Source organism: Gopherus evgoodei, chromosome 4 (genome assembly GCF_007399415.2).
Source record: "Gopherus evgoodei ecotype Sinaloan lineage chromosome 4, rGopEvg1_v1.p, whole genome shotgun sequence".
Classification (NCBI taxonomy): domain Eukaryota; kingdom Metazoa; phylum Chordata; order Testudines; family Testudinidae; genus Gopherus; species Gopherus evgoodei.
Genome location: NC_044325.1, coordinates 155686275 through 155701426, shown reverse-complemented (window position 1 = coordinate 155701426; position 15152 = coordinate 155686275). Strand labels below are relative to the sequence as shown.

The window sequence follows — 15152 nt, the reverse complement described above, 5'->3', positions numbered from 1 at the left end:
AGTTTCTAGTTGTTAGAAGAAGGGGGTGGGTTGCTCCAGTGAATAATTTATGATGGCGATGGAACTGTCTATATAGGCTTATACTAAGATGTAAAGAGCAGGCTGGTTCTCTCTGGAGACGAGCTGCTCTCTATTGATGCGTGCACTTGTCAATGAAGAGCTTTCAATCGGACCTTGCTGGTGTTGCCTGTCTCTCTCGCAGTTAGACAACGAACTTTGCTATCGGGGTTAGAGTCCCTCTCCCCCTCACCCAAGCCTGACCAGATCCCAGCTATGCCGCCCGCACCAGCAGCAATAGCTGTTCCCTCAGTTACACTTGATGAAAATAGCCCAGACAGCTACGACGACTCCCACACTGACAGCTATGATGAGCCTAGCACGAGTAGCCGCGGTGACTCCAGCATGAGCAGCCGTGCTGACCCCAGCACCAGCAGCTGCGACGACTCCTGCACGAGTAGCCGCGGTGACCCCAGCACCAAGAGCTGCAACGACCCTAGCACCAGCAGCTGTGATGACCCCAGCACCAGCAGGTGCGACGACTCCTGCACGAGCAGGTGCGACGACCTCTGCACGAGCAGGTGCAATGACCCCAGCACCAACAGGTGCGACGACTCTTGCACGAGCAGGTGCGACGAGCCCAGCACCAGCAGATGTGACGACTCTTGCACGAGCAGGTGCGACGACTCCTGCACGAGCAGGTGCGACGACTCCTGCACGAGCAGCTGCGAAAAGCCTAGCACCAACAGCTGCGACGAGCCCAGCACCAGCAGCTATGACAAGCCCAGTACCAGCAGCTGCGATGAGCCCAGCATCAGCAGCTATGATGAGCCCAGCACCAGCAGCTGCAACCCCAGTACCACCAGCTGCGATGACCCCAGCACCAGCAACGACCCTAACATGAGCAGCTGCGACGACCCCAGCAGCACCAGCAGCTGCGACGACCCCAGCACCAGCAGCTGCGACGACCCCAGCACCAGCAGCTGCGACGACCCCAGCACCAGCAGCTGCGACGAACCAAGCATCAGCAGCTGCAACGACCCCAGCACGAGCAGCTATGACGACCCTAGCAGCACCAGCAGCTGCGACGAGCCCAGCATCAGCAGCTGCGACGAGCCCAGCATCAGCAGCTGCGACGACCCTAGCATGAGCAGCTATGACGACCCTAGCTGCATCAGCAGCTGCGAAGACCCCAGCACGAGCAGCTGCGTAGACCACTCTCAGCACCATCTTCTTGTGCTTCTCATTAGTTGCCTTGAAGGACTCAGCCATCCACATCAGCTCTGCCTCCAGCTCCCTCAGCAGGGCCTCTTTGTCCTTCATCAGCTCTGCATTCAGTGGGGACTCTGTCTTCGGCAGCATTTCCTTTCGGCACCACTCCAGCAACTGCCTGCGCTGCACTACAAGCTTCTCAGAGGAGGGAAACGTTCTGGGAGAGGAAACAGCAAAGATTAGATGTGTCAAGTGCTGCAATGACCCTGACCAAGATTGGGGCTCACATTACACTGGGCAATGCACCCCTCCATTGCTGAGTCAGATCCCTCTCCTGTTCTGCTGGGCTTGGAGTCTCCTATCTCTGCAGCCACCCTGGGAACCAGACATATTAACTCCCACCTTCTACCCCAAACCCTGAATCCCATAGAGGTGACCAGGCTGTTTTTCTGGGGTTCCCCTGGCTGGGGCCTCACCTGCCATCACTCACCGACTTCTTCAGAAAGTCATTGTGGTCGCGGCGGGCTCTGTCCATGACTCCCTGGTTGTGGAAGATGATGGCCATCTGTGCGGAGAGGATAAGGCTGGGGTGAGCTGCAGTTTATGGGACTGTGTCTCCAAGTCATGGTAACAGAGCAACGCCGCCAGGCCGTGTGGCAGTCACTTGGGGTTTCTGGTACTGCCAGTCTCCAGTCCGACCCTCACGGCAGCCCTGCGTTGGCTCCATTCCCTGACCCAGTGCACTTGTGCACGTTCCTTTCGCCAAGGATTCTGGAAACCCTGCCCCAGGTGAGCTCGGCCTGCGGCTGATGCCCGACAGCACGTCAGTGACACCTGCTCTTGCACGTCTGGTGGTACTTGGGGGCTTTCATTGACCTTCCGGAGACAGGTTTTGGTGGACAAAATCTGGGTTAAATCTTGTAGGGAGGAGCAATGACTCCAAAACAGTCTCTGCTGTGGATCTATTCTGGAGAGGCTACTGCAGAGGAACGAGGAATACTTGTGGCACCTTACAGACTAACCAATTTATTTGGGCATAAGCTTTTGTGGGCTAGAGCCCACTTCATTGGATGTATAGAGTGGAATATACAGTAGGAAGATAGATATATACAAAGAACATGAAAAGGTGGAGGTTGCCATACCAACTTTAAGTGGCTTAATCAAATAACGTGAGCTATTATCAGCAGGAGAAAAAAACTTTTGCAGCGATAATCGGGATGGCCCATTTCAGACAGTTGACAAGAAGGTGTGAGTAACAGTAGAGGGATACTTAACATGAGATTTTCTGTAAGATTGTTACTGAAAACTGTTGTGAGTTTGAGAGTTGTCTGCTGCCAGTTCTCCAGTGACAGCAGAGGAGGGGTCCACTCCCGGAAGGTGTTAAATGACCATTAATCAGTAGGAGGAATATAAAGAAGGGATTTACAGTTATGTAAGAGAAGCGCAAGCATCATGTGACGGGGGATCGCTCAAGTCTGTGACTCAGCAAAGCCCACCAGGGCGTCTGGGCTGGTGCTTTCCAGACACATGGACTGAGGCTATAAAATAGGGGACAGCAGCATCATGACTTGGCCTTTCCTCTGCCCCAGCTATGCTGGAAGGAACAAGAGCGCTGGGAGGACAAAGATGTGAATGTGGGAGACCGGCCCCAAACTTCAAGGGGAAGCCAGCAGATTAAGGATTATTACCCACCTGTAACCTCCTGTGCGGTGAGAAAAACTGCTTGACCAAATGCTGATTAGTCTAATAAAGATTAAGATTTAAAGTCTGAGCTTATCTTTTATTTTCTTTGGTAACTATCCCTGACTTTTTGTGCCTACCACATATAATCACTGGAATCTCTCTTTCTGCAGTTAATAAACCTGTCTTATATTTTACCTAAACCAGTGTATTTCAGTGCTTGGGAACTCTCAGCTCAGTTTACAAAGGCTGGTGTGTGTGTCCTCTCCACAGCGAGGGAGGGGCAGATTATGTAATAAACTTCCATTGGTCAGGCTTCTGACCAAGGCAAAACGGTCCAGCTCTGGGGTGCAAGGCTGGGGGCTTGGGAGGTTGGCTGATCATAGACTAGAATATCAGGGCTGGAAGGGACCTCAGGAGGTATCTAGTCCATCCCTGTGCTCAAAGCAGGACCAATCCCCAACTAAATCATCCCAGCCAGGGCTCTGATGCCTTTCTCTATGTGATTCGTGAGTGGCTCTGGGAGCATTCATGCAACCTAGCTGGGTGTGGGGCTCCACATGCTGATGGCTGAGTGATCACAGCACCTGGAGGGGTTTGCTGCTTGTCACTAGCAAAGCCTTGTGAGAGACAGCCCAGGCTGGAGAGTTAAGCAGACACAGCTATACCCCAGTTCCAGGTTGTGTCTACACGGTGATGTAAGGCCAAAGTAAGTAGCACTTGAGTTAGCAGCCCCTGGGGTTGTTAACCTAGGACTGGAGCAGCTACACTTATTTGTAACCCCAGGTTAGGACTGGTTGAACCCTGAGTCCCAGTCTGGACCTCCAGCATCTACACTGCATTATGTGGGGCTGAGTGCAACCACCCATATCCCAGACTCCCTAGTGTCCTCCCCAGCTGCAGCCAATCTTCCCTTGTTAGTGGTGCAGCCTGGGAAAACTGCACTGCCCACCAAATGTGACTGGCCAGAGAGGAAAGAAAGTAGATTTGTGGGATACTTTTGGTGGCCTCCCAGAGCATGGTTCCAGCAGGGCTACAGCTACACTGCAACAGGGCTCTGACTGACCTCTGGAAACATCCCACAATCTCCTTAAATCGAGTGGCCCCTCTTCTCATTGTTGTGAAATCGGTGCAGGGAGGTGGAAGTGCCCTTTCAAAGAAAGGTGGGCGGTAAGGGGGTCTGAACTTACAAGACAGCATGCTGACATACTCTCAGCACCCCAAAACCCCACTCTCTCCCCCCCCACATACGCACAACACACTCCCTGCCACCCCCCACCCCACCCCACCCCCCATTTGGAAAGCACGTTGCAGTCACTTGCATGCTGGGAGAACTGCCCATAATGCACCGTTCCCAATGCTGCTGCGAGTGGCCATGCCAGTGCGCAGGCAGCTGTCAGTATGGACGCACTGCAGCACTTTCCTACTATGCTCTCCAAAGGCGGGTTTCACTCGCAGCGCTCTACATCTGCAAGTGCAGCCAGGCCTCAGGCTCGGACCCTTCACACACAATGGGTCCAGGGACCCTAGTCCTGGATATCAGGGAGCACAATAGTGGCTTTAAAGCCGCCTCTCCCCACCACGGCCACGTCTCCCATGATTCACTGGGGCCATGTCCACACACCAAGAAAGAAGATGCTGTCGCATTATGGGAAATGTAGTTCACATGCCTCATTCTGCTGTATGTGCTGGGCTCCCTGGCCAGACTTCATCTCCCATGATGCACCAGGACCACAATGTCCAGGGCTTCTCTTCACCACAATGAGGATCCATGATGCAATGCGGGAAATGTAGTTTGACTGCCTCATTCTCTCTACGCCCAGCTCCATAGAGGAGAATGGGGCATGTGAGGAGCATGAACTATAGTTCCCAGGAGCCACCTTGGCAGCATTGCCAAATGGAAACATTTGGGGGCTTTGGGAGCTCAACGGTTTCCACAGGAAAAACAAAAAATCCCATTTCCAGGCCAGTTCTGATAAACTGCTCTCATTTGCATGCCAACATCTGCAGAGTTGGTTGATGCTACAGGTGTCAGGACTCAAGATGTGTCCGTAGGTGAAACCCTCCATCACCATCCGCTGTCAATTCTAGAGAAAATCTTTGATTACCTCGCAGTCCAAGAACCAGAGGTTTCACCTAGACCCTTTCCCACTCTCCTCCAGCAGGAGGGACTCAGCTCCCAGTGCTACCCCAGTGTAGTGCTACACTGGTATGGACGGGAGAGGAGAGACACCCCATGATCAGGTCAGAGGCAGAGATGGTACCTGACAGGGGGAGGAGAACCCGGAGCGATGTTTCTTCATTACATCAGATAAATTCTGCAAAGGAATCAAAAGAAACCATCACATCACAGACTCCACAGGGCTTAGAAAGGCTGGGAACATAGGGAGGGCTCAGCCGACACTGAGATGCAGCCACCTTGGGGTCGGGGAACAGCTGGGGAACAGCTTCACAGCAATGCTGCCTGGGTATTGGGGTCATCACTGACTGTCAGGGGAGAGCCCCCTAGTCCTGATCCCTGCAGCACAGCTGGCTGGTCCCCACCTTTATCTTGGCAGCGAGCTGTGTCCCGGTGAGCAGCTTCCCGTGCTGGTCCCTCCGGACGTGTTGACCGGCCGAGCCCACCCGGGCAGTGATATAGTCCTTCAGGCTCTCCCGGAAATCCTCATCCATGTCTGCAAAGGGGAGAGAGACGGACGATGGTGGGGGAATCTAGGGCCCGTCTGACCCCCCTTTTCTCTATCTTCCACGTGCAGGACCGAGCAGTGCCCCAGTCACATTGCTCTGCACATAGCAGACAGGCTCAGAGCCTGGGTCTGTTACCTTTCAGTCTTCCCTCACTGCCCATCATGATCTGCTTGACAGGGGGGGGGCATCAGGTAACAACGGCTGCTGCTTCTGCTCAGCACTTCCAGGGCCTTTGGGTGTTTGCAGGGGGACGTTGCCTCCAGCATCTGCCAGAGCCAGGGGGAATCGTTACATTGACACACAAACACCTGTGTTAACACCAGCCCGACCGGCTGGGCAGTCAGAGAGGGTCTGGAGGAGCCCTGCCTCGTTTGTGGTAGACATTGGAAGGGGAGCAGTGAACGAGGCAGGGGATGGCAGGAGGAAACAGGAGTGGTTGCCAGTCCCAGTCTTGCCTCCCAGTTTCTAGTCTCCCCATCAGGTCTTCAGACGGCATGTCCCAGTCTGGTCCTCTCTCCCCCCGGGCCTGACTTTTCTCCCTCCACACTACAATCAAGCAGCTTCCTTCTCCACATTGCCTGGGCTCATTGAGCATGTGACAGGAGGCCCGCTCTCGGTTCTGGTGCCCGGCCTGGAGCAGCACTTGCAGGGAAATCCAGCTTTGCTTCTGTCTCCCCAGGCTGGAGCGTGCTGGGTCGCTCTGTGGGGATGGCGCATGCTCAATCTGGGCAGCATGAGGAGCTGTGAGGGGCTGGAGCATGGAGAGTGCGGCCGGCTCTTTGGAGACTTCAGCAGCTAAATCCCAGCCAGTCTCTGCTGAGCACGTGCAAAGTGAGATTATCCAACGGCTTGTTACTTGGCCAAATGTGGGGGGATTTTCTTGGGAACAGCCCCTGGCATCTCTCTGACACGTAGGCCACCCCCCTGCCAAATTTCAAGTCCCTGCTCTGAAGTCACTATTGATGTTCAAAAAAAGGAACATCAGAATTTACTTTCCAAATTGCCAAACAATGTGTTTTTCATTAGCCTCATTCTCAAAAACAGCTGGAGAGAGCAAGCAAGCAGGAAAGAAGTCAGCCTGCGGCTGAGAAGAAGCATGGAAAATTTCAGCCCAAACAGTTAAAGTTTGGTAAACTTATAAGCAACTAAAAAGGGTCTTATAATAGGATTTATCAGGCAACCTTTAGAAAGGGTGGTGCTAACAGTCTCCTAGAGGAGAAACGACCTGTGTCCCATTCCCCACCTCCCTGGCCAGCGCCAGCCAGTGTCCCGTTACGGGGCTGTATTGGAGCCAGCGCCCCCAGAGGGGAAAGGCCACATCTCCCATCACCCCAGCCCCACACTCACCTCTTTGACTTTTCTCAGATACTGCTCCCCACCCTGGGCTCCAAGGTCCGGGGAGCTGCTCCAGTCCCGCACCAGGAGGTCTAGGTGCTGCAAGGGAGATGGGAGAGGGGTGGGGGTCACTGGGGATAGGGAGACAGATGACGTCTGGAGGGGAAGTGTGATGGGATGGATCAACCCTGTACTGGGGCAACAGGGATGGACCAATCACTGTGGGCCCAGGAGCCCATGCCCCCTTCCCCGGCTGCACGTGCTCCAGGGAGATGAGCTGGATAAAAGGAGGCAGCCCAGCTCCACCAGGGCTGGCTACGGAGGAGGAAGGACGTGTATTGCAGGCTCCTGCAAACAGGGCCGGCTTTAGATCTATTCCACCAATTCCCCCAAATCGGGCCTCGCGCCTAAGAGGGCCCCGCGCCCAGTGAGAATCCCTTCCCTGGCTAGAGGCGCCTTTTTAATTTTTACTCACCTGGCGGCACTCTGAGTCTTCAGCGGCACTTCGGCGGTGGATCCTTCGCTTGCTCTGGGTCTTTGGTGGCTCTTCGGCGGCAGGTCCTTCTGTGCCGCCAAAGACCTGGAGCGAGTGAAGGACGCGCCGCTGAAGTGCCACCGAAGACTTGAAGCACCGCCCGGTGAGTACAAGCCCCACGTGTTTTTTTACATGTGGTGGGTTTTTTTTTAGTCATCTCTGCTGGGGCCCCATCAAAACTATTCGAATTGGGCCCCGCACTTCCTAAAGCCAGCCCTGCCTGCAAAGGTACCAGTAACGCTCCAGGCGGCAATGCCTCCGAACCCGGACTACGCTGTGGATGTCTCGCTGGCTGTGGGGACATAGGCGCAGACTCCCGGGGTGCTCCGGGAATGGAGCACCCACAGAGAAATAGGAGCAGGTGCTCTGCACCCACTGGAAGCCAAGCTGCCCCGCATGCCCCCGGTACCTCCCACCTGCCACAAACAGCTGTTTCACAGTGTTCAGGGGGCTGCAAGGAGGAGGGGGAGGAGCGGGGATGGGACTCACTCAGGGGAGAGGGTGGGAAGAGTCGGGTGGAGGCTTGGGGGAAGGGGTGAAGTGGGGCAGGGCCTGGAGTGGAGTGGGGGAGGTCTCCCACTCCCTGCTTGAGGGGAAGTCGGTGCCTATGGATGCGGATGCCAAGTCACCACCAGGTGAGGAGATGCCTGGGATGCAATCTGTGGTAAGAAGAAGTGACCCAGGGGATGTAGTAGTAGCCAAATGCCTAAACTCTTAACAGGGAAGTCCCGGGCTTCACAGGGCCCTGGCTCCGAGACCAGAGGAGCGGGCGGGGCCGGGTTCCCCTGCACACCGCACAGGTGTGGCTGCTGTTTGCTCTCTGCCCCAGCCCCGAAACTCAGGGGCCATAGACGTTATTCACCCTGCCCATGACACCGCCCCCACCCCCGCCCAGAATTTCCCATTATTGTCGGCTCCAGCTCAGAAGCTCAGGGGCTACAGACTGTCCAGAGCCCACCGTGCTGCAATTCCCTGCTCTAACAAGGGATCCCAACCATGTACCAAAGCAGCACTGGGCCAATGGGGGCAGCCCGGCTCGACACACAGGGCCCCGCCCCCGTCAGAGGAAATCTTAACCCCTCGGAGTGGGGCAGGAGGATGCTGTGGAGTGCGGGAGGGATGCAATGTGGGGACACATGGGGCAGGGCGGCAGGGGGGGTGAAGCCGTCTCACCTGAACGGGCTCCAGTCCATAGGCCTCTCCCACCACTTCAGCCACGTGCAGAAACATCTGTGGAGCGGAGAGAAAGGGAGCGTATGTGTGAATCTGGGCTCTGGGAGGTGTTTACATGGGGCGGAGGGGGGGGATACTGCCTGTGAACAGAAAGGGGCCCGATTGCCTCCACCCCTCCATGTCAGCTGTTTCCTCCACGCATTGCAGAGTGAGGCCTGGGAAGCGTGAAATAAAGCTGGAGATGGACAGAACCATCTTCCATGGGGCAGAGAGAAGCAGGCCGCACCTAGCCAAGGGGGTGAGGGGAGGCCCTGGGAAATGGGGGTCTGGCACCTGGGCCGTCGGAATGGGGGCGGGTTATGGGGCCATCACTTCTTAGCTGCCTTAAGGGTGAGCAATGGGGAAAGGGGGCAGAGAGGAGCAAGAAGCATGTGAGGGGGGAGACGGGGGGGCATGATTCTGGTGCCAGTGGGCTCCCCACACTTCTAGTGCTCCTGTCTGTTGCCAGGAGGACAGCTGTTGGCTGCAGTCCTCCATGGAGGGGCAAGTCCAGTGCCAGGGCTCCTTTCTTTCCCCCAGGGTGCTCCATGGAGATGCGTCAGGTCAGATCAACGATCTCCATGCGGGGTCCCATGAAGCACCCCCCAACCAAACAAAAGACCATTGCCTCAGGCTGGCGGATGCTACTGCCGGTCAAACCACGGCTCTGCTCCCTCCCTGAACAATCTCGGCCATGAAGCATTTCCCTGAGCTCCCCCTAGGCCATCGTACCTTTGCGGTAACCAGGTTTTTCCCATGGCTGAGGACCCAGGGCAGTGTGGACGGATAAAACCCTCTCGAGTCAACCATCCCCTGCACAGAGAATCCCCCGGAGCATGGCCGAGGGGCAGGACACGCCGTATGCCGGTGGAGGCAGTGATTCACTAAGGGCGGGACTGGTCCACAGGCACCGACTTCCCCTCGGGCTGGTGGGTGATTGATACCCCTCTGCCCCTGGCCCCGCTCTCACTCCACCCTTTACCCCAAGGCCCCACCCCACTCCACCCCCTCCCCCAAGGCCCCGCTTCTTCCCGCCCCTGCTCTGCCCCATCCTGTCCCCATCCCCAAGGCCCCACCTCTCCCGAGCGTGCTGTGGCCCCGCTCCTCCCCCTTCCTCTCAGAGCATCCTAAGCACCATCAAACAGCTGGGAGGGAGGTGGAGGAGTTGGTCAGAGGGGCCACTGGTGGGGGAGATGCGCTAGTGGGAGAGGAGAGCTTGGCTGCCAATGGGTGCAGAGCACCCACCAAATTTTTCCCCATGGGTGCTCCAGCCCCATAGCACCCAGGCAGTTGGTGCTTATGGCTGGGTAAGAGCTTGGAGAGAAGAGCAGAGCAGGGGACAGAGCGACCGCCCAGGCCCTGGCCCCAGCAGCTTCCCACCGACAGTGGAGCCGGGCTGGAGGGGAGGGAGGGTCTGAACTCTGGCTCAATGGCCCATGCCGGACACCTGGGAGCAGAGAGTCAGCCTGGGCCATGCGGTGACAGTGCTGAGTCCAGAGACCCACGTGATGGTGGGAGAGTCGGTTTCCTCTCTCTGGGCCTCAGTTTCCCCACCGGACCTATGGTGAAGAATAATAAAACGTTGGGGCTAACGGGAAAACCTGGCCTGGCCACGTTCTGTGTCGCGCTGCCCGGCCTCACCTCCAGGTATTCGAGATCCGGGTCCTTCACCCGACGGCCAATGTTCAGTATCTGCAGATAGCCAGGAGATGGATGGAGCTACAGCAACGAGCAGCGACGGCCGCCACTTCCCAACCACGACACCCGCCCCGAGCACAGCGCCCCCTGGCGCCGCATGGAGCATTGGGGCCAGCCCTGACCCCCAGGGGAAAGCGCCCCCTGCTGAGCCTTCACCCTGACCCCTGCAGCACAGCGCCCCCTAGTGCCGCATTGGGGGCATCGGGGCCAGCCCTGACCCCCAGGGGAGAGCGCCCCCTGCTGATCCCTGAAGCACAGCGCCCCCTAGTACTGCACTGGGACATTAGGGCCAGCCCTGACCCCCAGGGGAGAGCGCCCCCTGCTGACCCCTGCAGCACAGTGCCCCCTAGTGCCGCATTGGGGCATCGGGGCCAGCCCTGACCCCCAGGGGAGAGCACCCCCTGCTGATCACCCACCCCACTCCCTGCAGCACAGCGCCCCCTGGGGAGCCCCCCAACCTGGTAGGAGCTGAGCAGCATGGACATGGCGGAGAGTTTGATGCTCGTCTCCTTGTTCCGTTCAAGGTCCATGGAGCCCTCGGTGTCGACCAGCAGCACGGCCACCTGGGGGCCAAGAGTGAGAGCCCCAGGTCAGCTCCCGGCTTTGTCCAGCCACCCACGGTCCCTCTGCCCCCGGAGCTGCCCCCTGCTCAGCCCCCATGGCACCTGGCATCTCATTCCCACTGACCCCAGTGTTAGCTCCCTCCTCTCGCTCTTCTCCATTTCCCCTGTTCTCTCTCCGTCAGGTTCCCCTGGGGCCTCTTTCCCCACGTCTCCATTTTTCCCTATTTGCCCCATTCCTTCTGTTTCCAGCCCTCTTCCCTGTCTTCCCATCCCCTTTCCCTTCCCCCAGCCAACTCATGGCTCCCTCCCCTCTTCCCTTGCACCCCAATGCCCCCACTCACCTGCCTGCCTTCGGCAGGGACCCAGAAGGGCTGACTCCAGGCCCACAGCCCCTTGGTGACCTGCTGCTCGTCCCTTCGCCACTCAAACCCCTCCAGGGGCTCGTCCTGCCGGCCCATCCATGACCCATCCCTTGCGTCCTGCCCGGAGGGAACATGGAGGAAGGGTCAGTGCAGAGTGGGGGAGGAGAGTTACTGATCCCCTCCAGGCTGCAAACCCTGGGAGGGGACAGGGGTTAATTGTACTAGTGTGGGGCGGGGAGGACACCTGGTGACTGCAGTGCTCAGAATCTGACACAGACAGACAGACAGACACTCTTGCATTTCACATGGAGAGACAGACAGACACGCTAGGGTCCAGCCATGGCTCTTGGACCTGTTGCAGGGAAGCGGGGAGACTCAGAGACACGTGTGCAGCTCTGAACCCCCCAGCAGGGGCAGGATGGGGCCGCTCACACCCCAGCTCACTCCTGCCCCCGTTCACACTCACCGGGTGCTGGAGCCGGCGCAGCAGGTAGTTCAGCAGGAAGGATTTGCCCCAGCGCTGCTCCCCGACGATGGACACCAGGCAGACGGGGGCGTCCCCCACCCCACCCTGCTCCAGGCAGAGGCTCAGGGCCTCCCTGTCCAGGGTCAGGTCCCCTTCCTCGTCCAGACGCACCAGCTGCACCGGGCGCCCCGGCTCCAGCTCAAGTCCCATCTCCTGGTGCAGAAAGAGAGAGAGCAGGGTCAGAGATTGGACTCACCCAATTAGCCAGCCACTTCCCTGCCCCCCAGCACAGAGCCCCTTGTCCCATTCCCACCCCCTGAGCCAGCCAGTCCCCTGCCCCCCCCCAGATTCCCATGCACCACTGCCACCCCTCTGAGCCATTCAGCTTGTTTGCCCCCTGGATCACAGCCAGCACCCCCCAGAGGGGAAAGGCCACATGCCTCATTTCCACCTGTCTGAGCCAGCCAGTCCCCCTGCCCTGAGGCTAAATCAGAGCCAGCACCCCTTGGAGCGTAAAGTTCCCCTAGATTTTTATTGGGCTACATCATGAGACACTGTGCCAGCGCTGGGAAGACACATAAAGAAATGGAGGCTCGGGGGATCTTCGGTGGGATTCTGCCTGTCCCCGGAGGAGGCGAGCAAAGGCAAGACACGATGGTGATAATAAACAGGTGGCTCAGGCAGTGGGGCTAAGGAGGGCTTGGGGATGTTGGACCACTGGGAGGCGCTCACAGACAGAGGACTGGTCCCGTGGGAGGGACGCCAGCTGAGTAGGGAGGGAGACAGACTACTGGGATGGAGGTTGGCACAGCTGATGAAAAGGGCGTTAAACTAGGAACCCAGGGAGATGCTCATGGAATCTCCAGGCCTGATTCTCACGCTGCGTGGGAGGCAAATCCAGTGGGAGAGGGCGCAGCAATGCAGAAAGGAAGGACAGAGGGCGGGAGAATGGACAAAGGAACAACAAGGGCACCGACACTGAGAGCAAGGTGGCCGATACCAGCAGTAAAACGACTGTACGTAAGTGGGGGAGAAATCTGAGCAAAGCCAAGTGGAAGCAATACAATGTCTGCACAGCAACGCCAGGCTCCTGGGTGAAGCAGCCATCGCTGCTCCACTTCTCCCCCCTCCCAGGCTTGCAGTGCCAATCAGCTGTTTGGCACCACAAGCCTGGGAGGGGAGAATCAGAGCAGGACAGCGAGCTCGAGGAGGAGGCGAAGCAGAGGTGAGCTGGAGTGGGGAGCTGCGCGTGGCTCCCCGGGCTGGGGCAGGGAGCTGCCGTGGGGTGGGGGAGGGCGCCTCAGGGCGGAGTGGGGGGCGGGGAGCTGCCGCAGGGCTGGAGGGGGTGCAAGGTGGAAGTTTCGCCTACGGCGCGAAACTTCCTTGCACCAGCCCTGGGAAAGCTTACCTTAGGAGAGGAGACTTGGAGAGTTTAGTTTGTTTAGCCAAAGCTAAGGAAGGCTGAGGAGCCATGGTTGCTATCTATAAAGAGTACAGGGAGGGGGAGGAGTTATTTTAGTCAAGCGCCAATGTGCACACCAGAACAAATGGATATAAACTAACCAGCAACAAGCTGCGGCCTGAAATTAGACGAAGGTTTCCAGCTATCAGAGGAGTAAAGTTCTGGGACAGCCTCACAAGGGGCCAAAAAACAGAACCTGTTTCAAGACTGAGCTTGATAAATGTATGGAGGGAATGGGATGATGGGACTGCCTACAAAGGCACGTAGCTGATCGGTAACTGCCAGCAGCAAATATCCCCAATGGCCGGAGATGGGACACTAGATGGGGAGGGCTCTGAGTTGCTACAGAGAATTCTTTCCCAGGGGTCTGGCTGGTGGGTTTTGTCCACGTGCTAAGGGTCTAACTGATCTCCGGATTTGGGGTTGGGAAGAAAATTCCCCCAAGTCAGATGGGCAGAGACCCTGGTGGGATTACGCCTTCCCCTGCAGTGTGGGTCGCGGGTCATCTGCTGGTTTGAACTCATGTAAATGGTGGATTCTCTCTAACATGAAGTCTATAAATCAGGATCTGAGGGTTTCAGTAACTCAGCCAGAGATTCTGGATCACTTATAAGAGGGGGTGGGGGAGGTTCTGTGGCAGGGGCACCAGCACAGGGAGCTCCAGGGGGCCAAGGCCCCGTCACATTTTACCAGCCCTGAGGGTAAGCGACAGGGGTGGGCAGCAGAGAGGAGCAAGGAGGGTGGGGTGTCAGGGAGAAGGGGCGGTGTGGGGGTGGGGCCATGGTTCAGGCAGCCATAAGGGACCCCCCCCACACACTTTTAGGGAGCTTATGTCACCCCTGTCCTGCAACGTGCAGGAGGTCAGACTAGATGATCATGATGGGCCCTTCTGGCCTGAGAAGTCTGTGAGCCGGTGTGTCCCATTCCCCACCCCTGAGCCAGCCAGCCCCCTCCCTGGGGCTGGATCGGACCCAGCCTGCCCTAAAGGGGAAAGGACCTTTCCGCTCATCTGGCCCGTCTGGTCTCACTGGCCCCAACTCTTCCCGCCGGTGCTTCCTGCTTTCCTCTACCAGGTTTTTGAGGCGTGTGTCTGCGCTGAGACCTGGCTCCAGCCTTGCCCCCCGCCCAGCTCTGCCGGTGCCCCTCACTCCCGACCCACAGCCCCTGCCAGCCCAGCCCTGCCCCCCCAGCTCTGCCGGTGCCCCTCACTCCCTACCCGCAGCCCCTGCCAGACCAGCCCTGCCCCCCCAGCTCTGCCAGTGCCCCTCACTCCCGACCCGCAGCCCCCCACTCCCCCAGCCCTGCCCCCCCAGCTCTGCCGGTGCCCCTCACTCCCGACCCGCAGCCCCTGCCAGCCCAGCCCTGCCCCCTCCCAGCTCTGCCGGTGCCCCTGACTCCCGACCTGCAGCTCCTGCCAGCCCAGCCCTGCCCCCCCAGCTCTGCTGGTGCCCCTCACTCCCGACCCGCAGCCCCTGCCAGCCCAGCCCTGCCCACCCCCAGCTCTGCCGGTGCCCCTCACTCCCGACCCGCAGCCCCTGCTAGCCCAGCCCTGGGCTCCCCCTTCCCCTGTAGCTCACCGCGGTGAGCAGACTCCAGCGCAGACCCCAAGGTTAATTCAATGTCTCCGTTTGTCTCTGGGTTTCCCCCTCCGCCTCCCTGGCTCTCTGCGGGTCTGTCTCTGCACGGAGCCCGGCTGGCCGCTCCCTGCTCCGTCCCACTTTCACTTTCACTCTCTAGTTCCGTAACCGGGGCCCTGAGCCAGGCTGGGCTCTTGGGGTCTCTCCCTAGAGCCGTTTGGTTCCGCAGGGCCCAGTAGCACTGGACGGTGAATGGACCCGAGTCCTCGCTCCAGTTCCCTTTACCCAGAGGCCTCCCTGCCCTGCAGGACTCTCCATGTGGACTCCCCTCCTAACCCTGACAAGTCTGGGCCCCGGGTCCCTGG

The 15152-nt window shown here is 58.3% G+C and overlaps 2 protein-coding genes and 1 long non-coding RNA gene across 12 annotated transcripts; 1 reads left to right on the top strand and 2 right to left on the bottom strand.

The window, feature by feature from the left end:
• Window positions 1–227: 227 nt before the first annotated feature.
• On the bottom strand, window positions 228–14877 carry LOC115651133 (RING finger protein 112-like). Of its 10 annotated transcripts, none has more exons than XM_030562049.1 (10): window positions 14788–14877; window positions 11749–11961; window positions 11262–11402; window positions 10816–10920; window positions 10301–10351; window positions 8621–8677; window positions 6925–7011; window positions 1686–1774; window positions 661–1426; window positions 228–564 (listed from the first exon to the last, which is right to left on the bottom strand). In XM_030562049.1, the coding sequence occupies exons 2-10, from the start codon at window positions 11956–11958 to the stop codon at window positions 307–309; spliced, it is 1764 nt and encodes a 587-aa protein (XP_030417909.1). In that variant the 5' UTR covers window positions 11959–11961; window positions 14788–14877; the 3' UTR covers window positions 228–306. The 10 variants fall into 10 exon arrangements, with proteins under 10 accessions (XP_030417909.1, XP_030417914.1, XP_030417915.1 ...); XM_030562054.1 differs by having other exon boundaries at window positions 228–506; window positions 741–1426; XM_030562055.1 differs by having other exon boundaries at window positions 228–446; window positions 1197–1426.
• LOC115651141 lies at window positions 1889–14866 on the top strand. The gene is made up of 3 exons (XR_004000317.1): window positions 1889–1901; window positions 5145–5149; window positions 14783–14866. It is a non-coding gene; the product is annotated as an uncharacterized LOC115651141 (long non-coding RNA).
• Window positions 4205–5836, bottom strand: LOC115651140 (RING finger protein 112-like). Its single transcript, XM_030562064.1, has 3 exons — window positions 5713–5836; window positions 5434–5564; window positions 4205–5207 (listed from the first exon to the last, which is right to left on the bottom strand). The coding sequence occupies exons 1-3, from the start codon at window positions 5738–5740 to the stop codon at window positions 5130–5132; spliced, it is 237 nt and encodes a 78-aa protein (XP_030417924.1). The 5' UTR covers window positions 5741–5836; the 3' UTR covers window positions 4205–5129.
• Window positions 14878–15152: the final 275 nt, after the last annotated feature.

Bases quoted from the DNA above. Each gene is read 5' to 3' on its own strand.
- LOC115651140 (XM_030562064.1), bottom strand. From the start codon at position 5,740: ATGATGGGCAGTGAGGGAAGACTGAAAG. The intron at 5,565-5,712 runs GTAACAGACCCA...TCCCCTTTGCAG, and splicing joins CAGTGAGGGAAGACTGAAAG to ACATGGATGAGGATTTCCGG. The intron at 5,208-5,433 runs GTGGGGACCAGC...ATTCCTTTGCAG, and splicing joins AGCTCGCTGCCAAGATAAAG to AATTTATCTGATGTAATGAA.
- LOC115651133 (XM_030562047.1), bottom strand. From the start codon at position 11,958: ATGGGACTTGAGCTGGAGCCGGGGCGCCCGGTGCAGCTGGTGCGTCTG. The intron at 10,921-11,261 runs GTGAGTGGGGGC...CTTGGCCCCCAG, and splicing joins TCCCTGCCGAAGGCAGGCAG to GTGGCCGTGCTGCTGGTCGA. The intron at 1,775-6,924 runs GTGAGTGTGGGG...CTCTCCGCACAG, and splicing joins ATCTGAGAAAAGTCAAAGAG to ATGGCCATCATCTTCCACAA.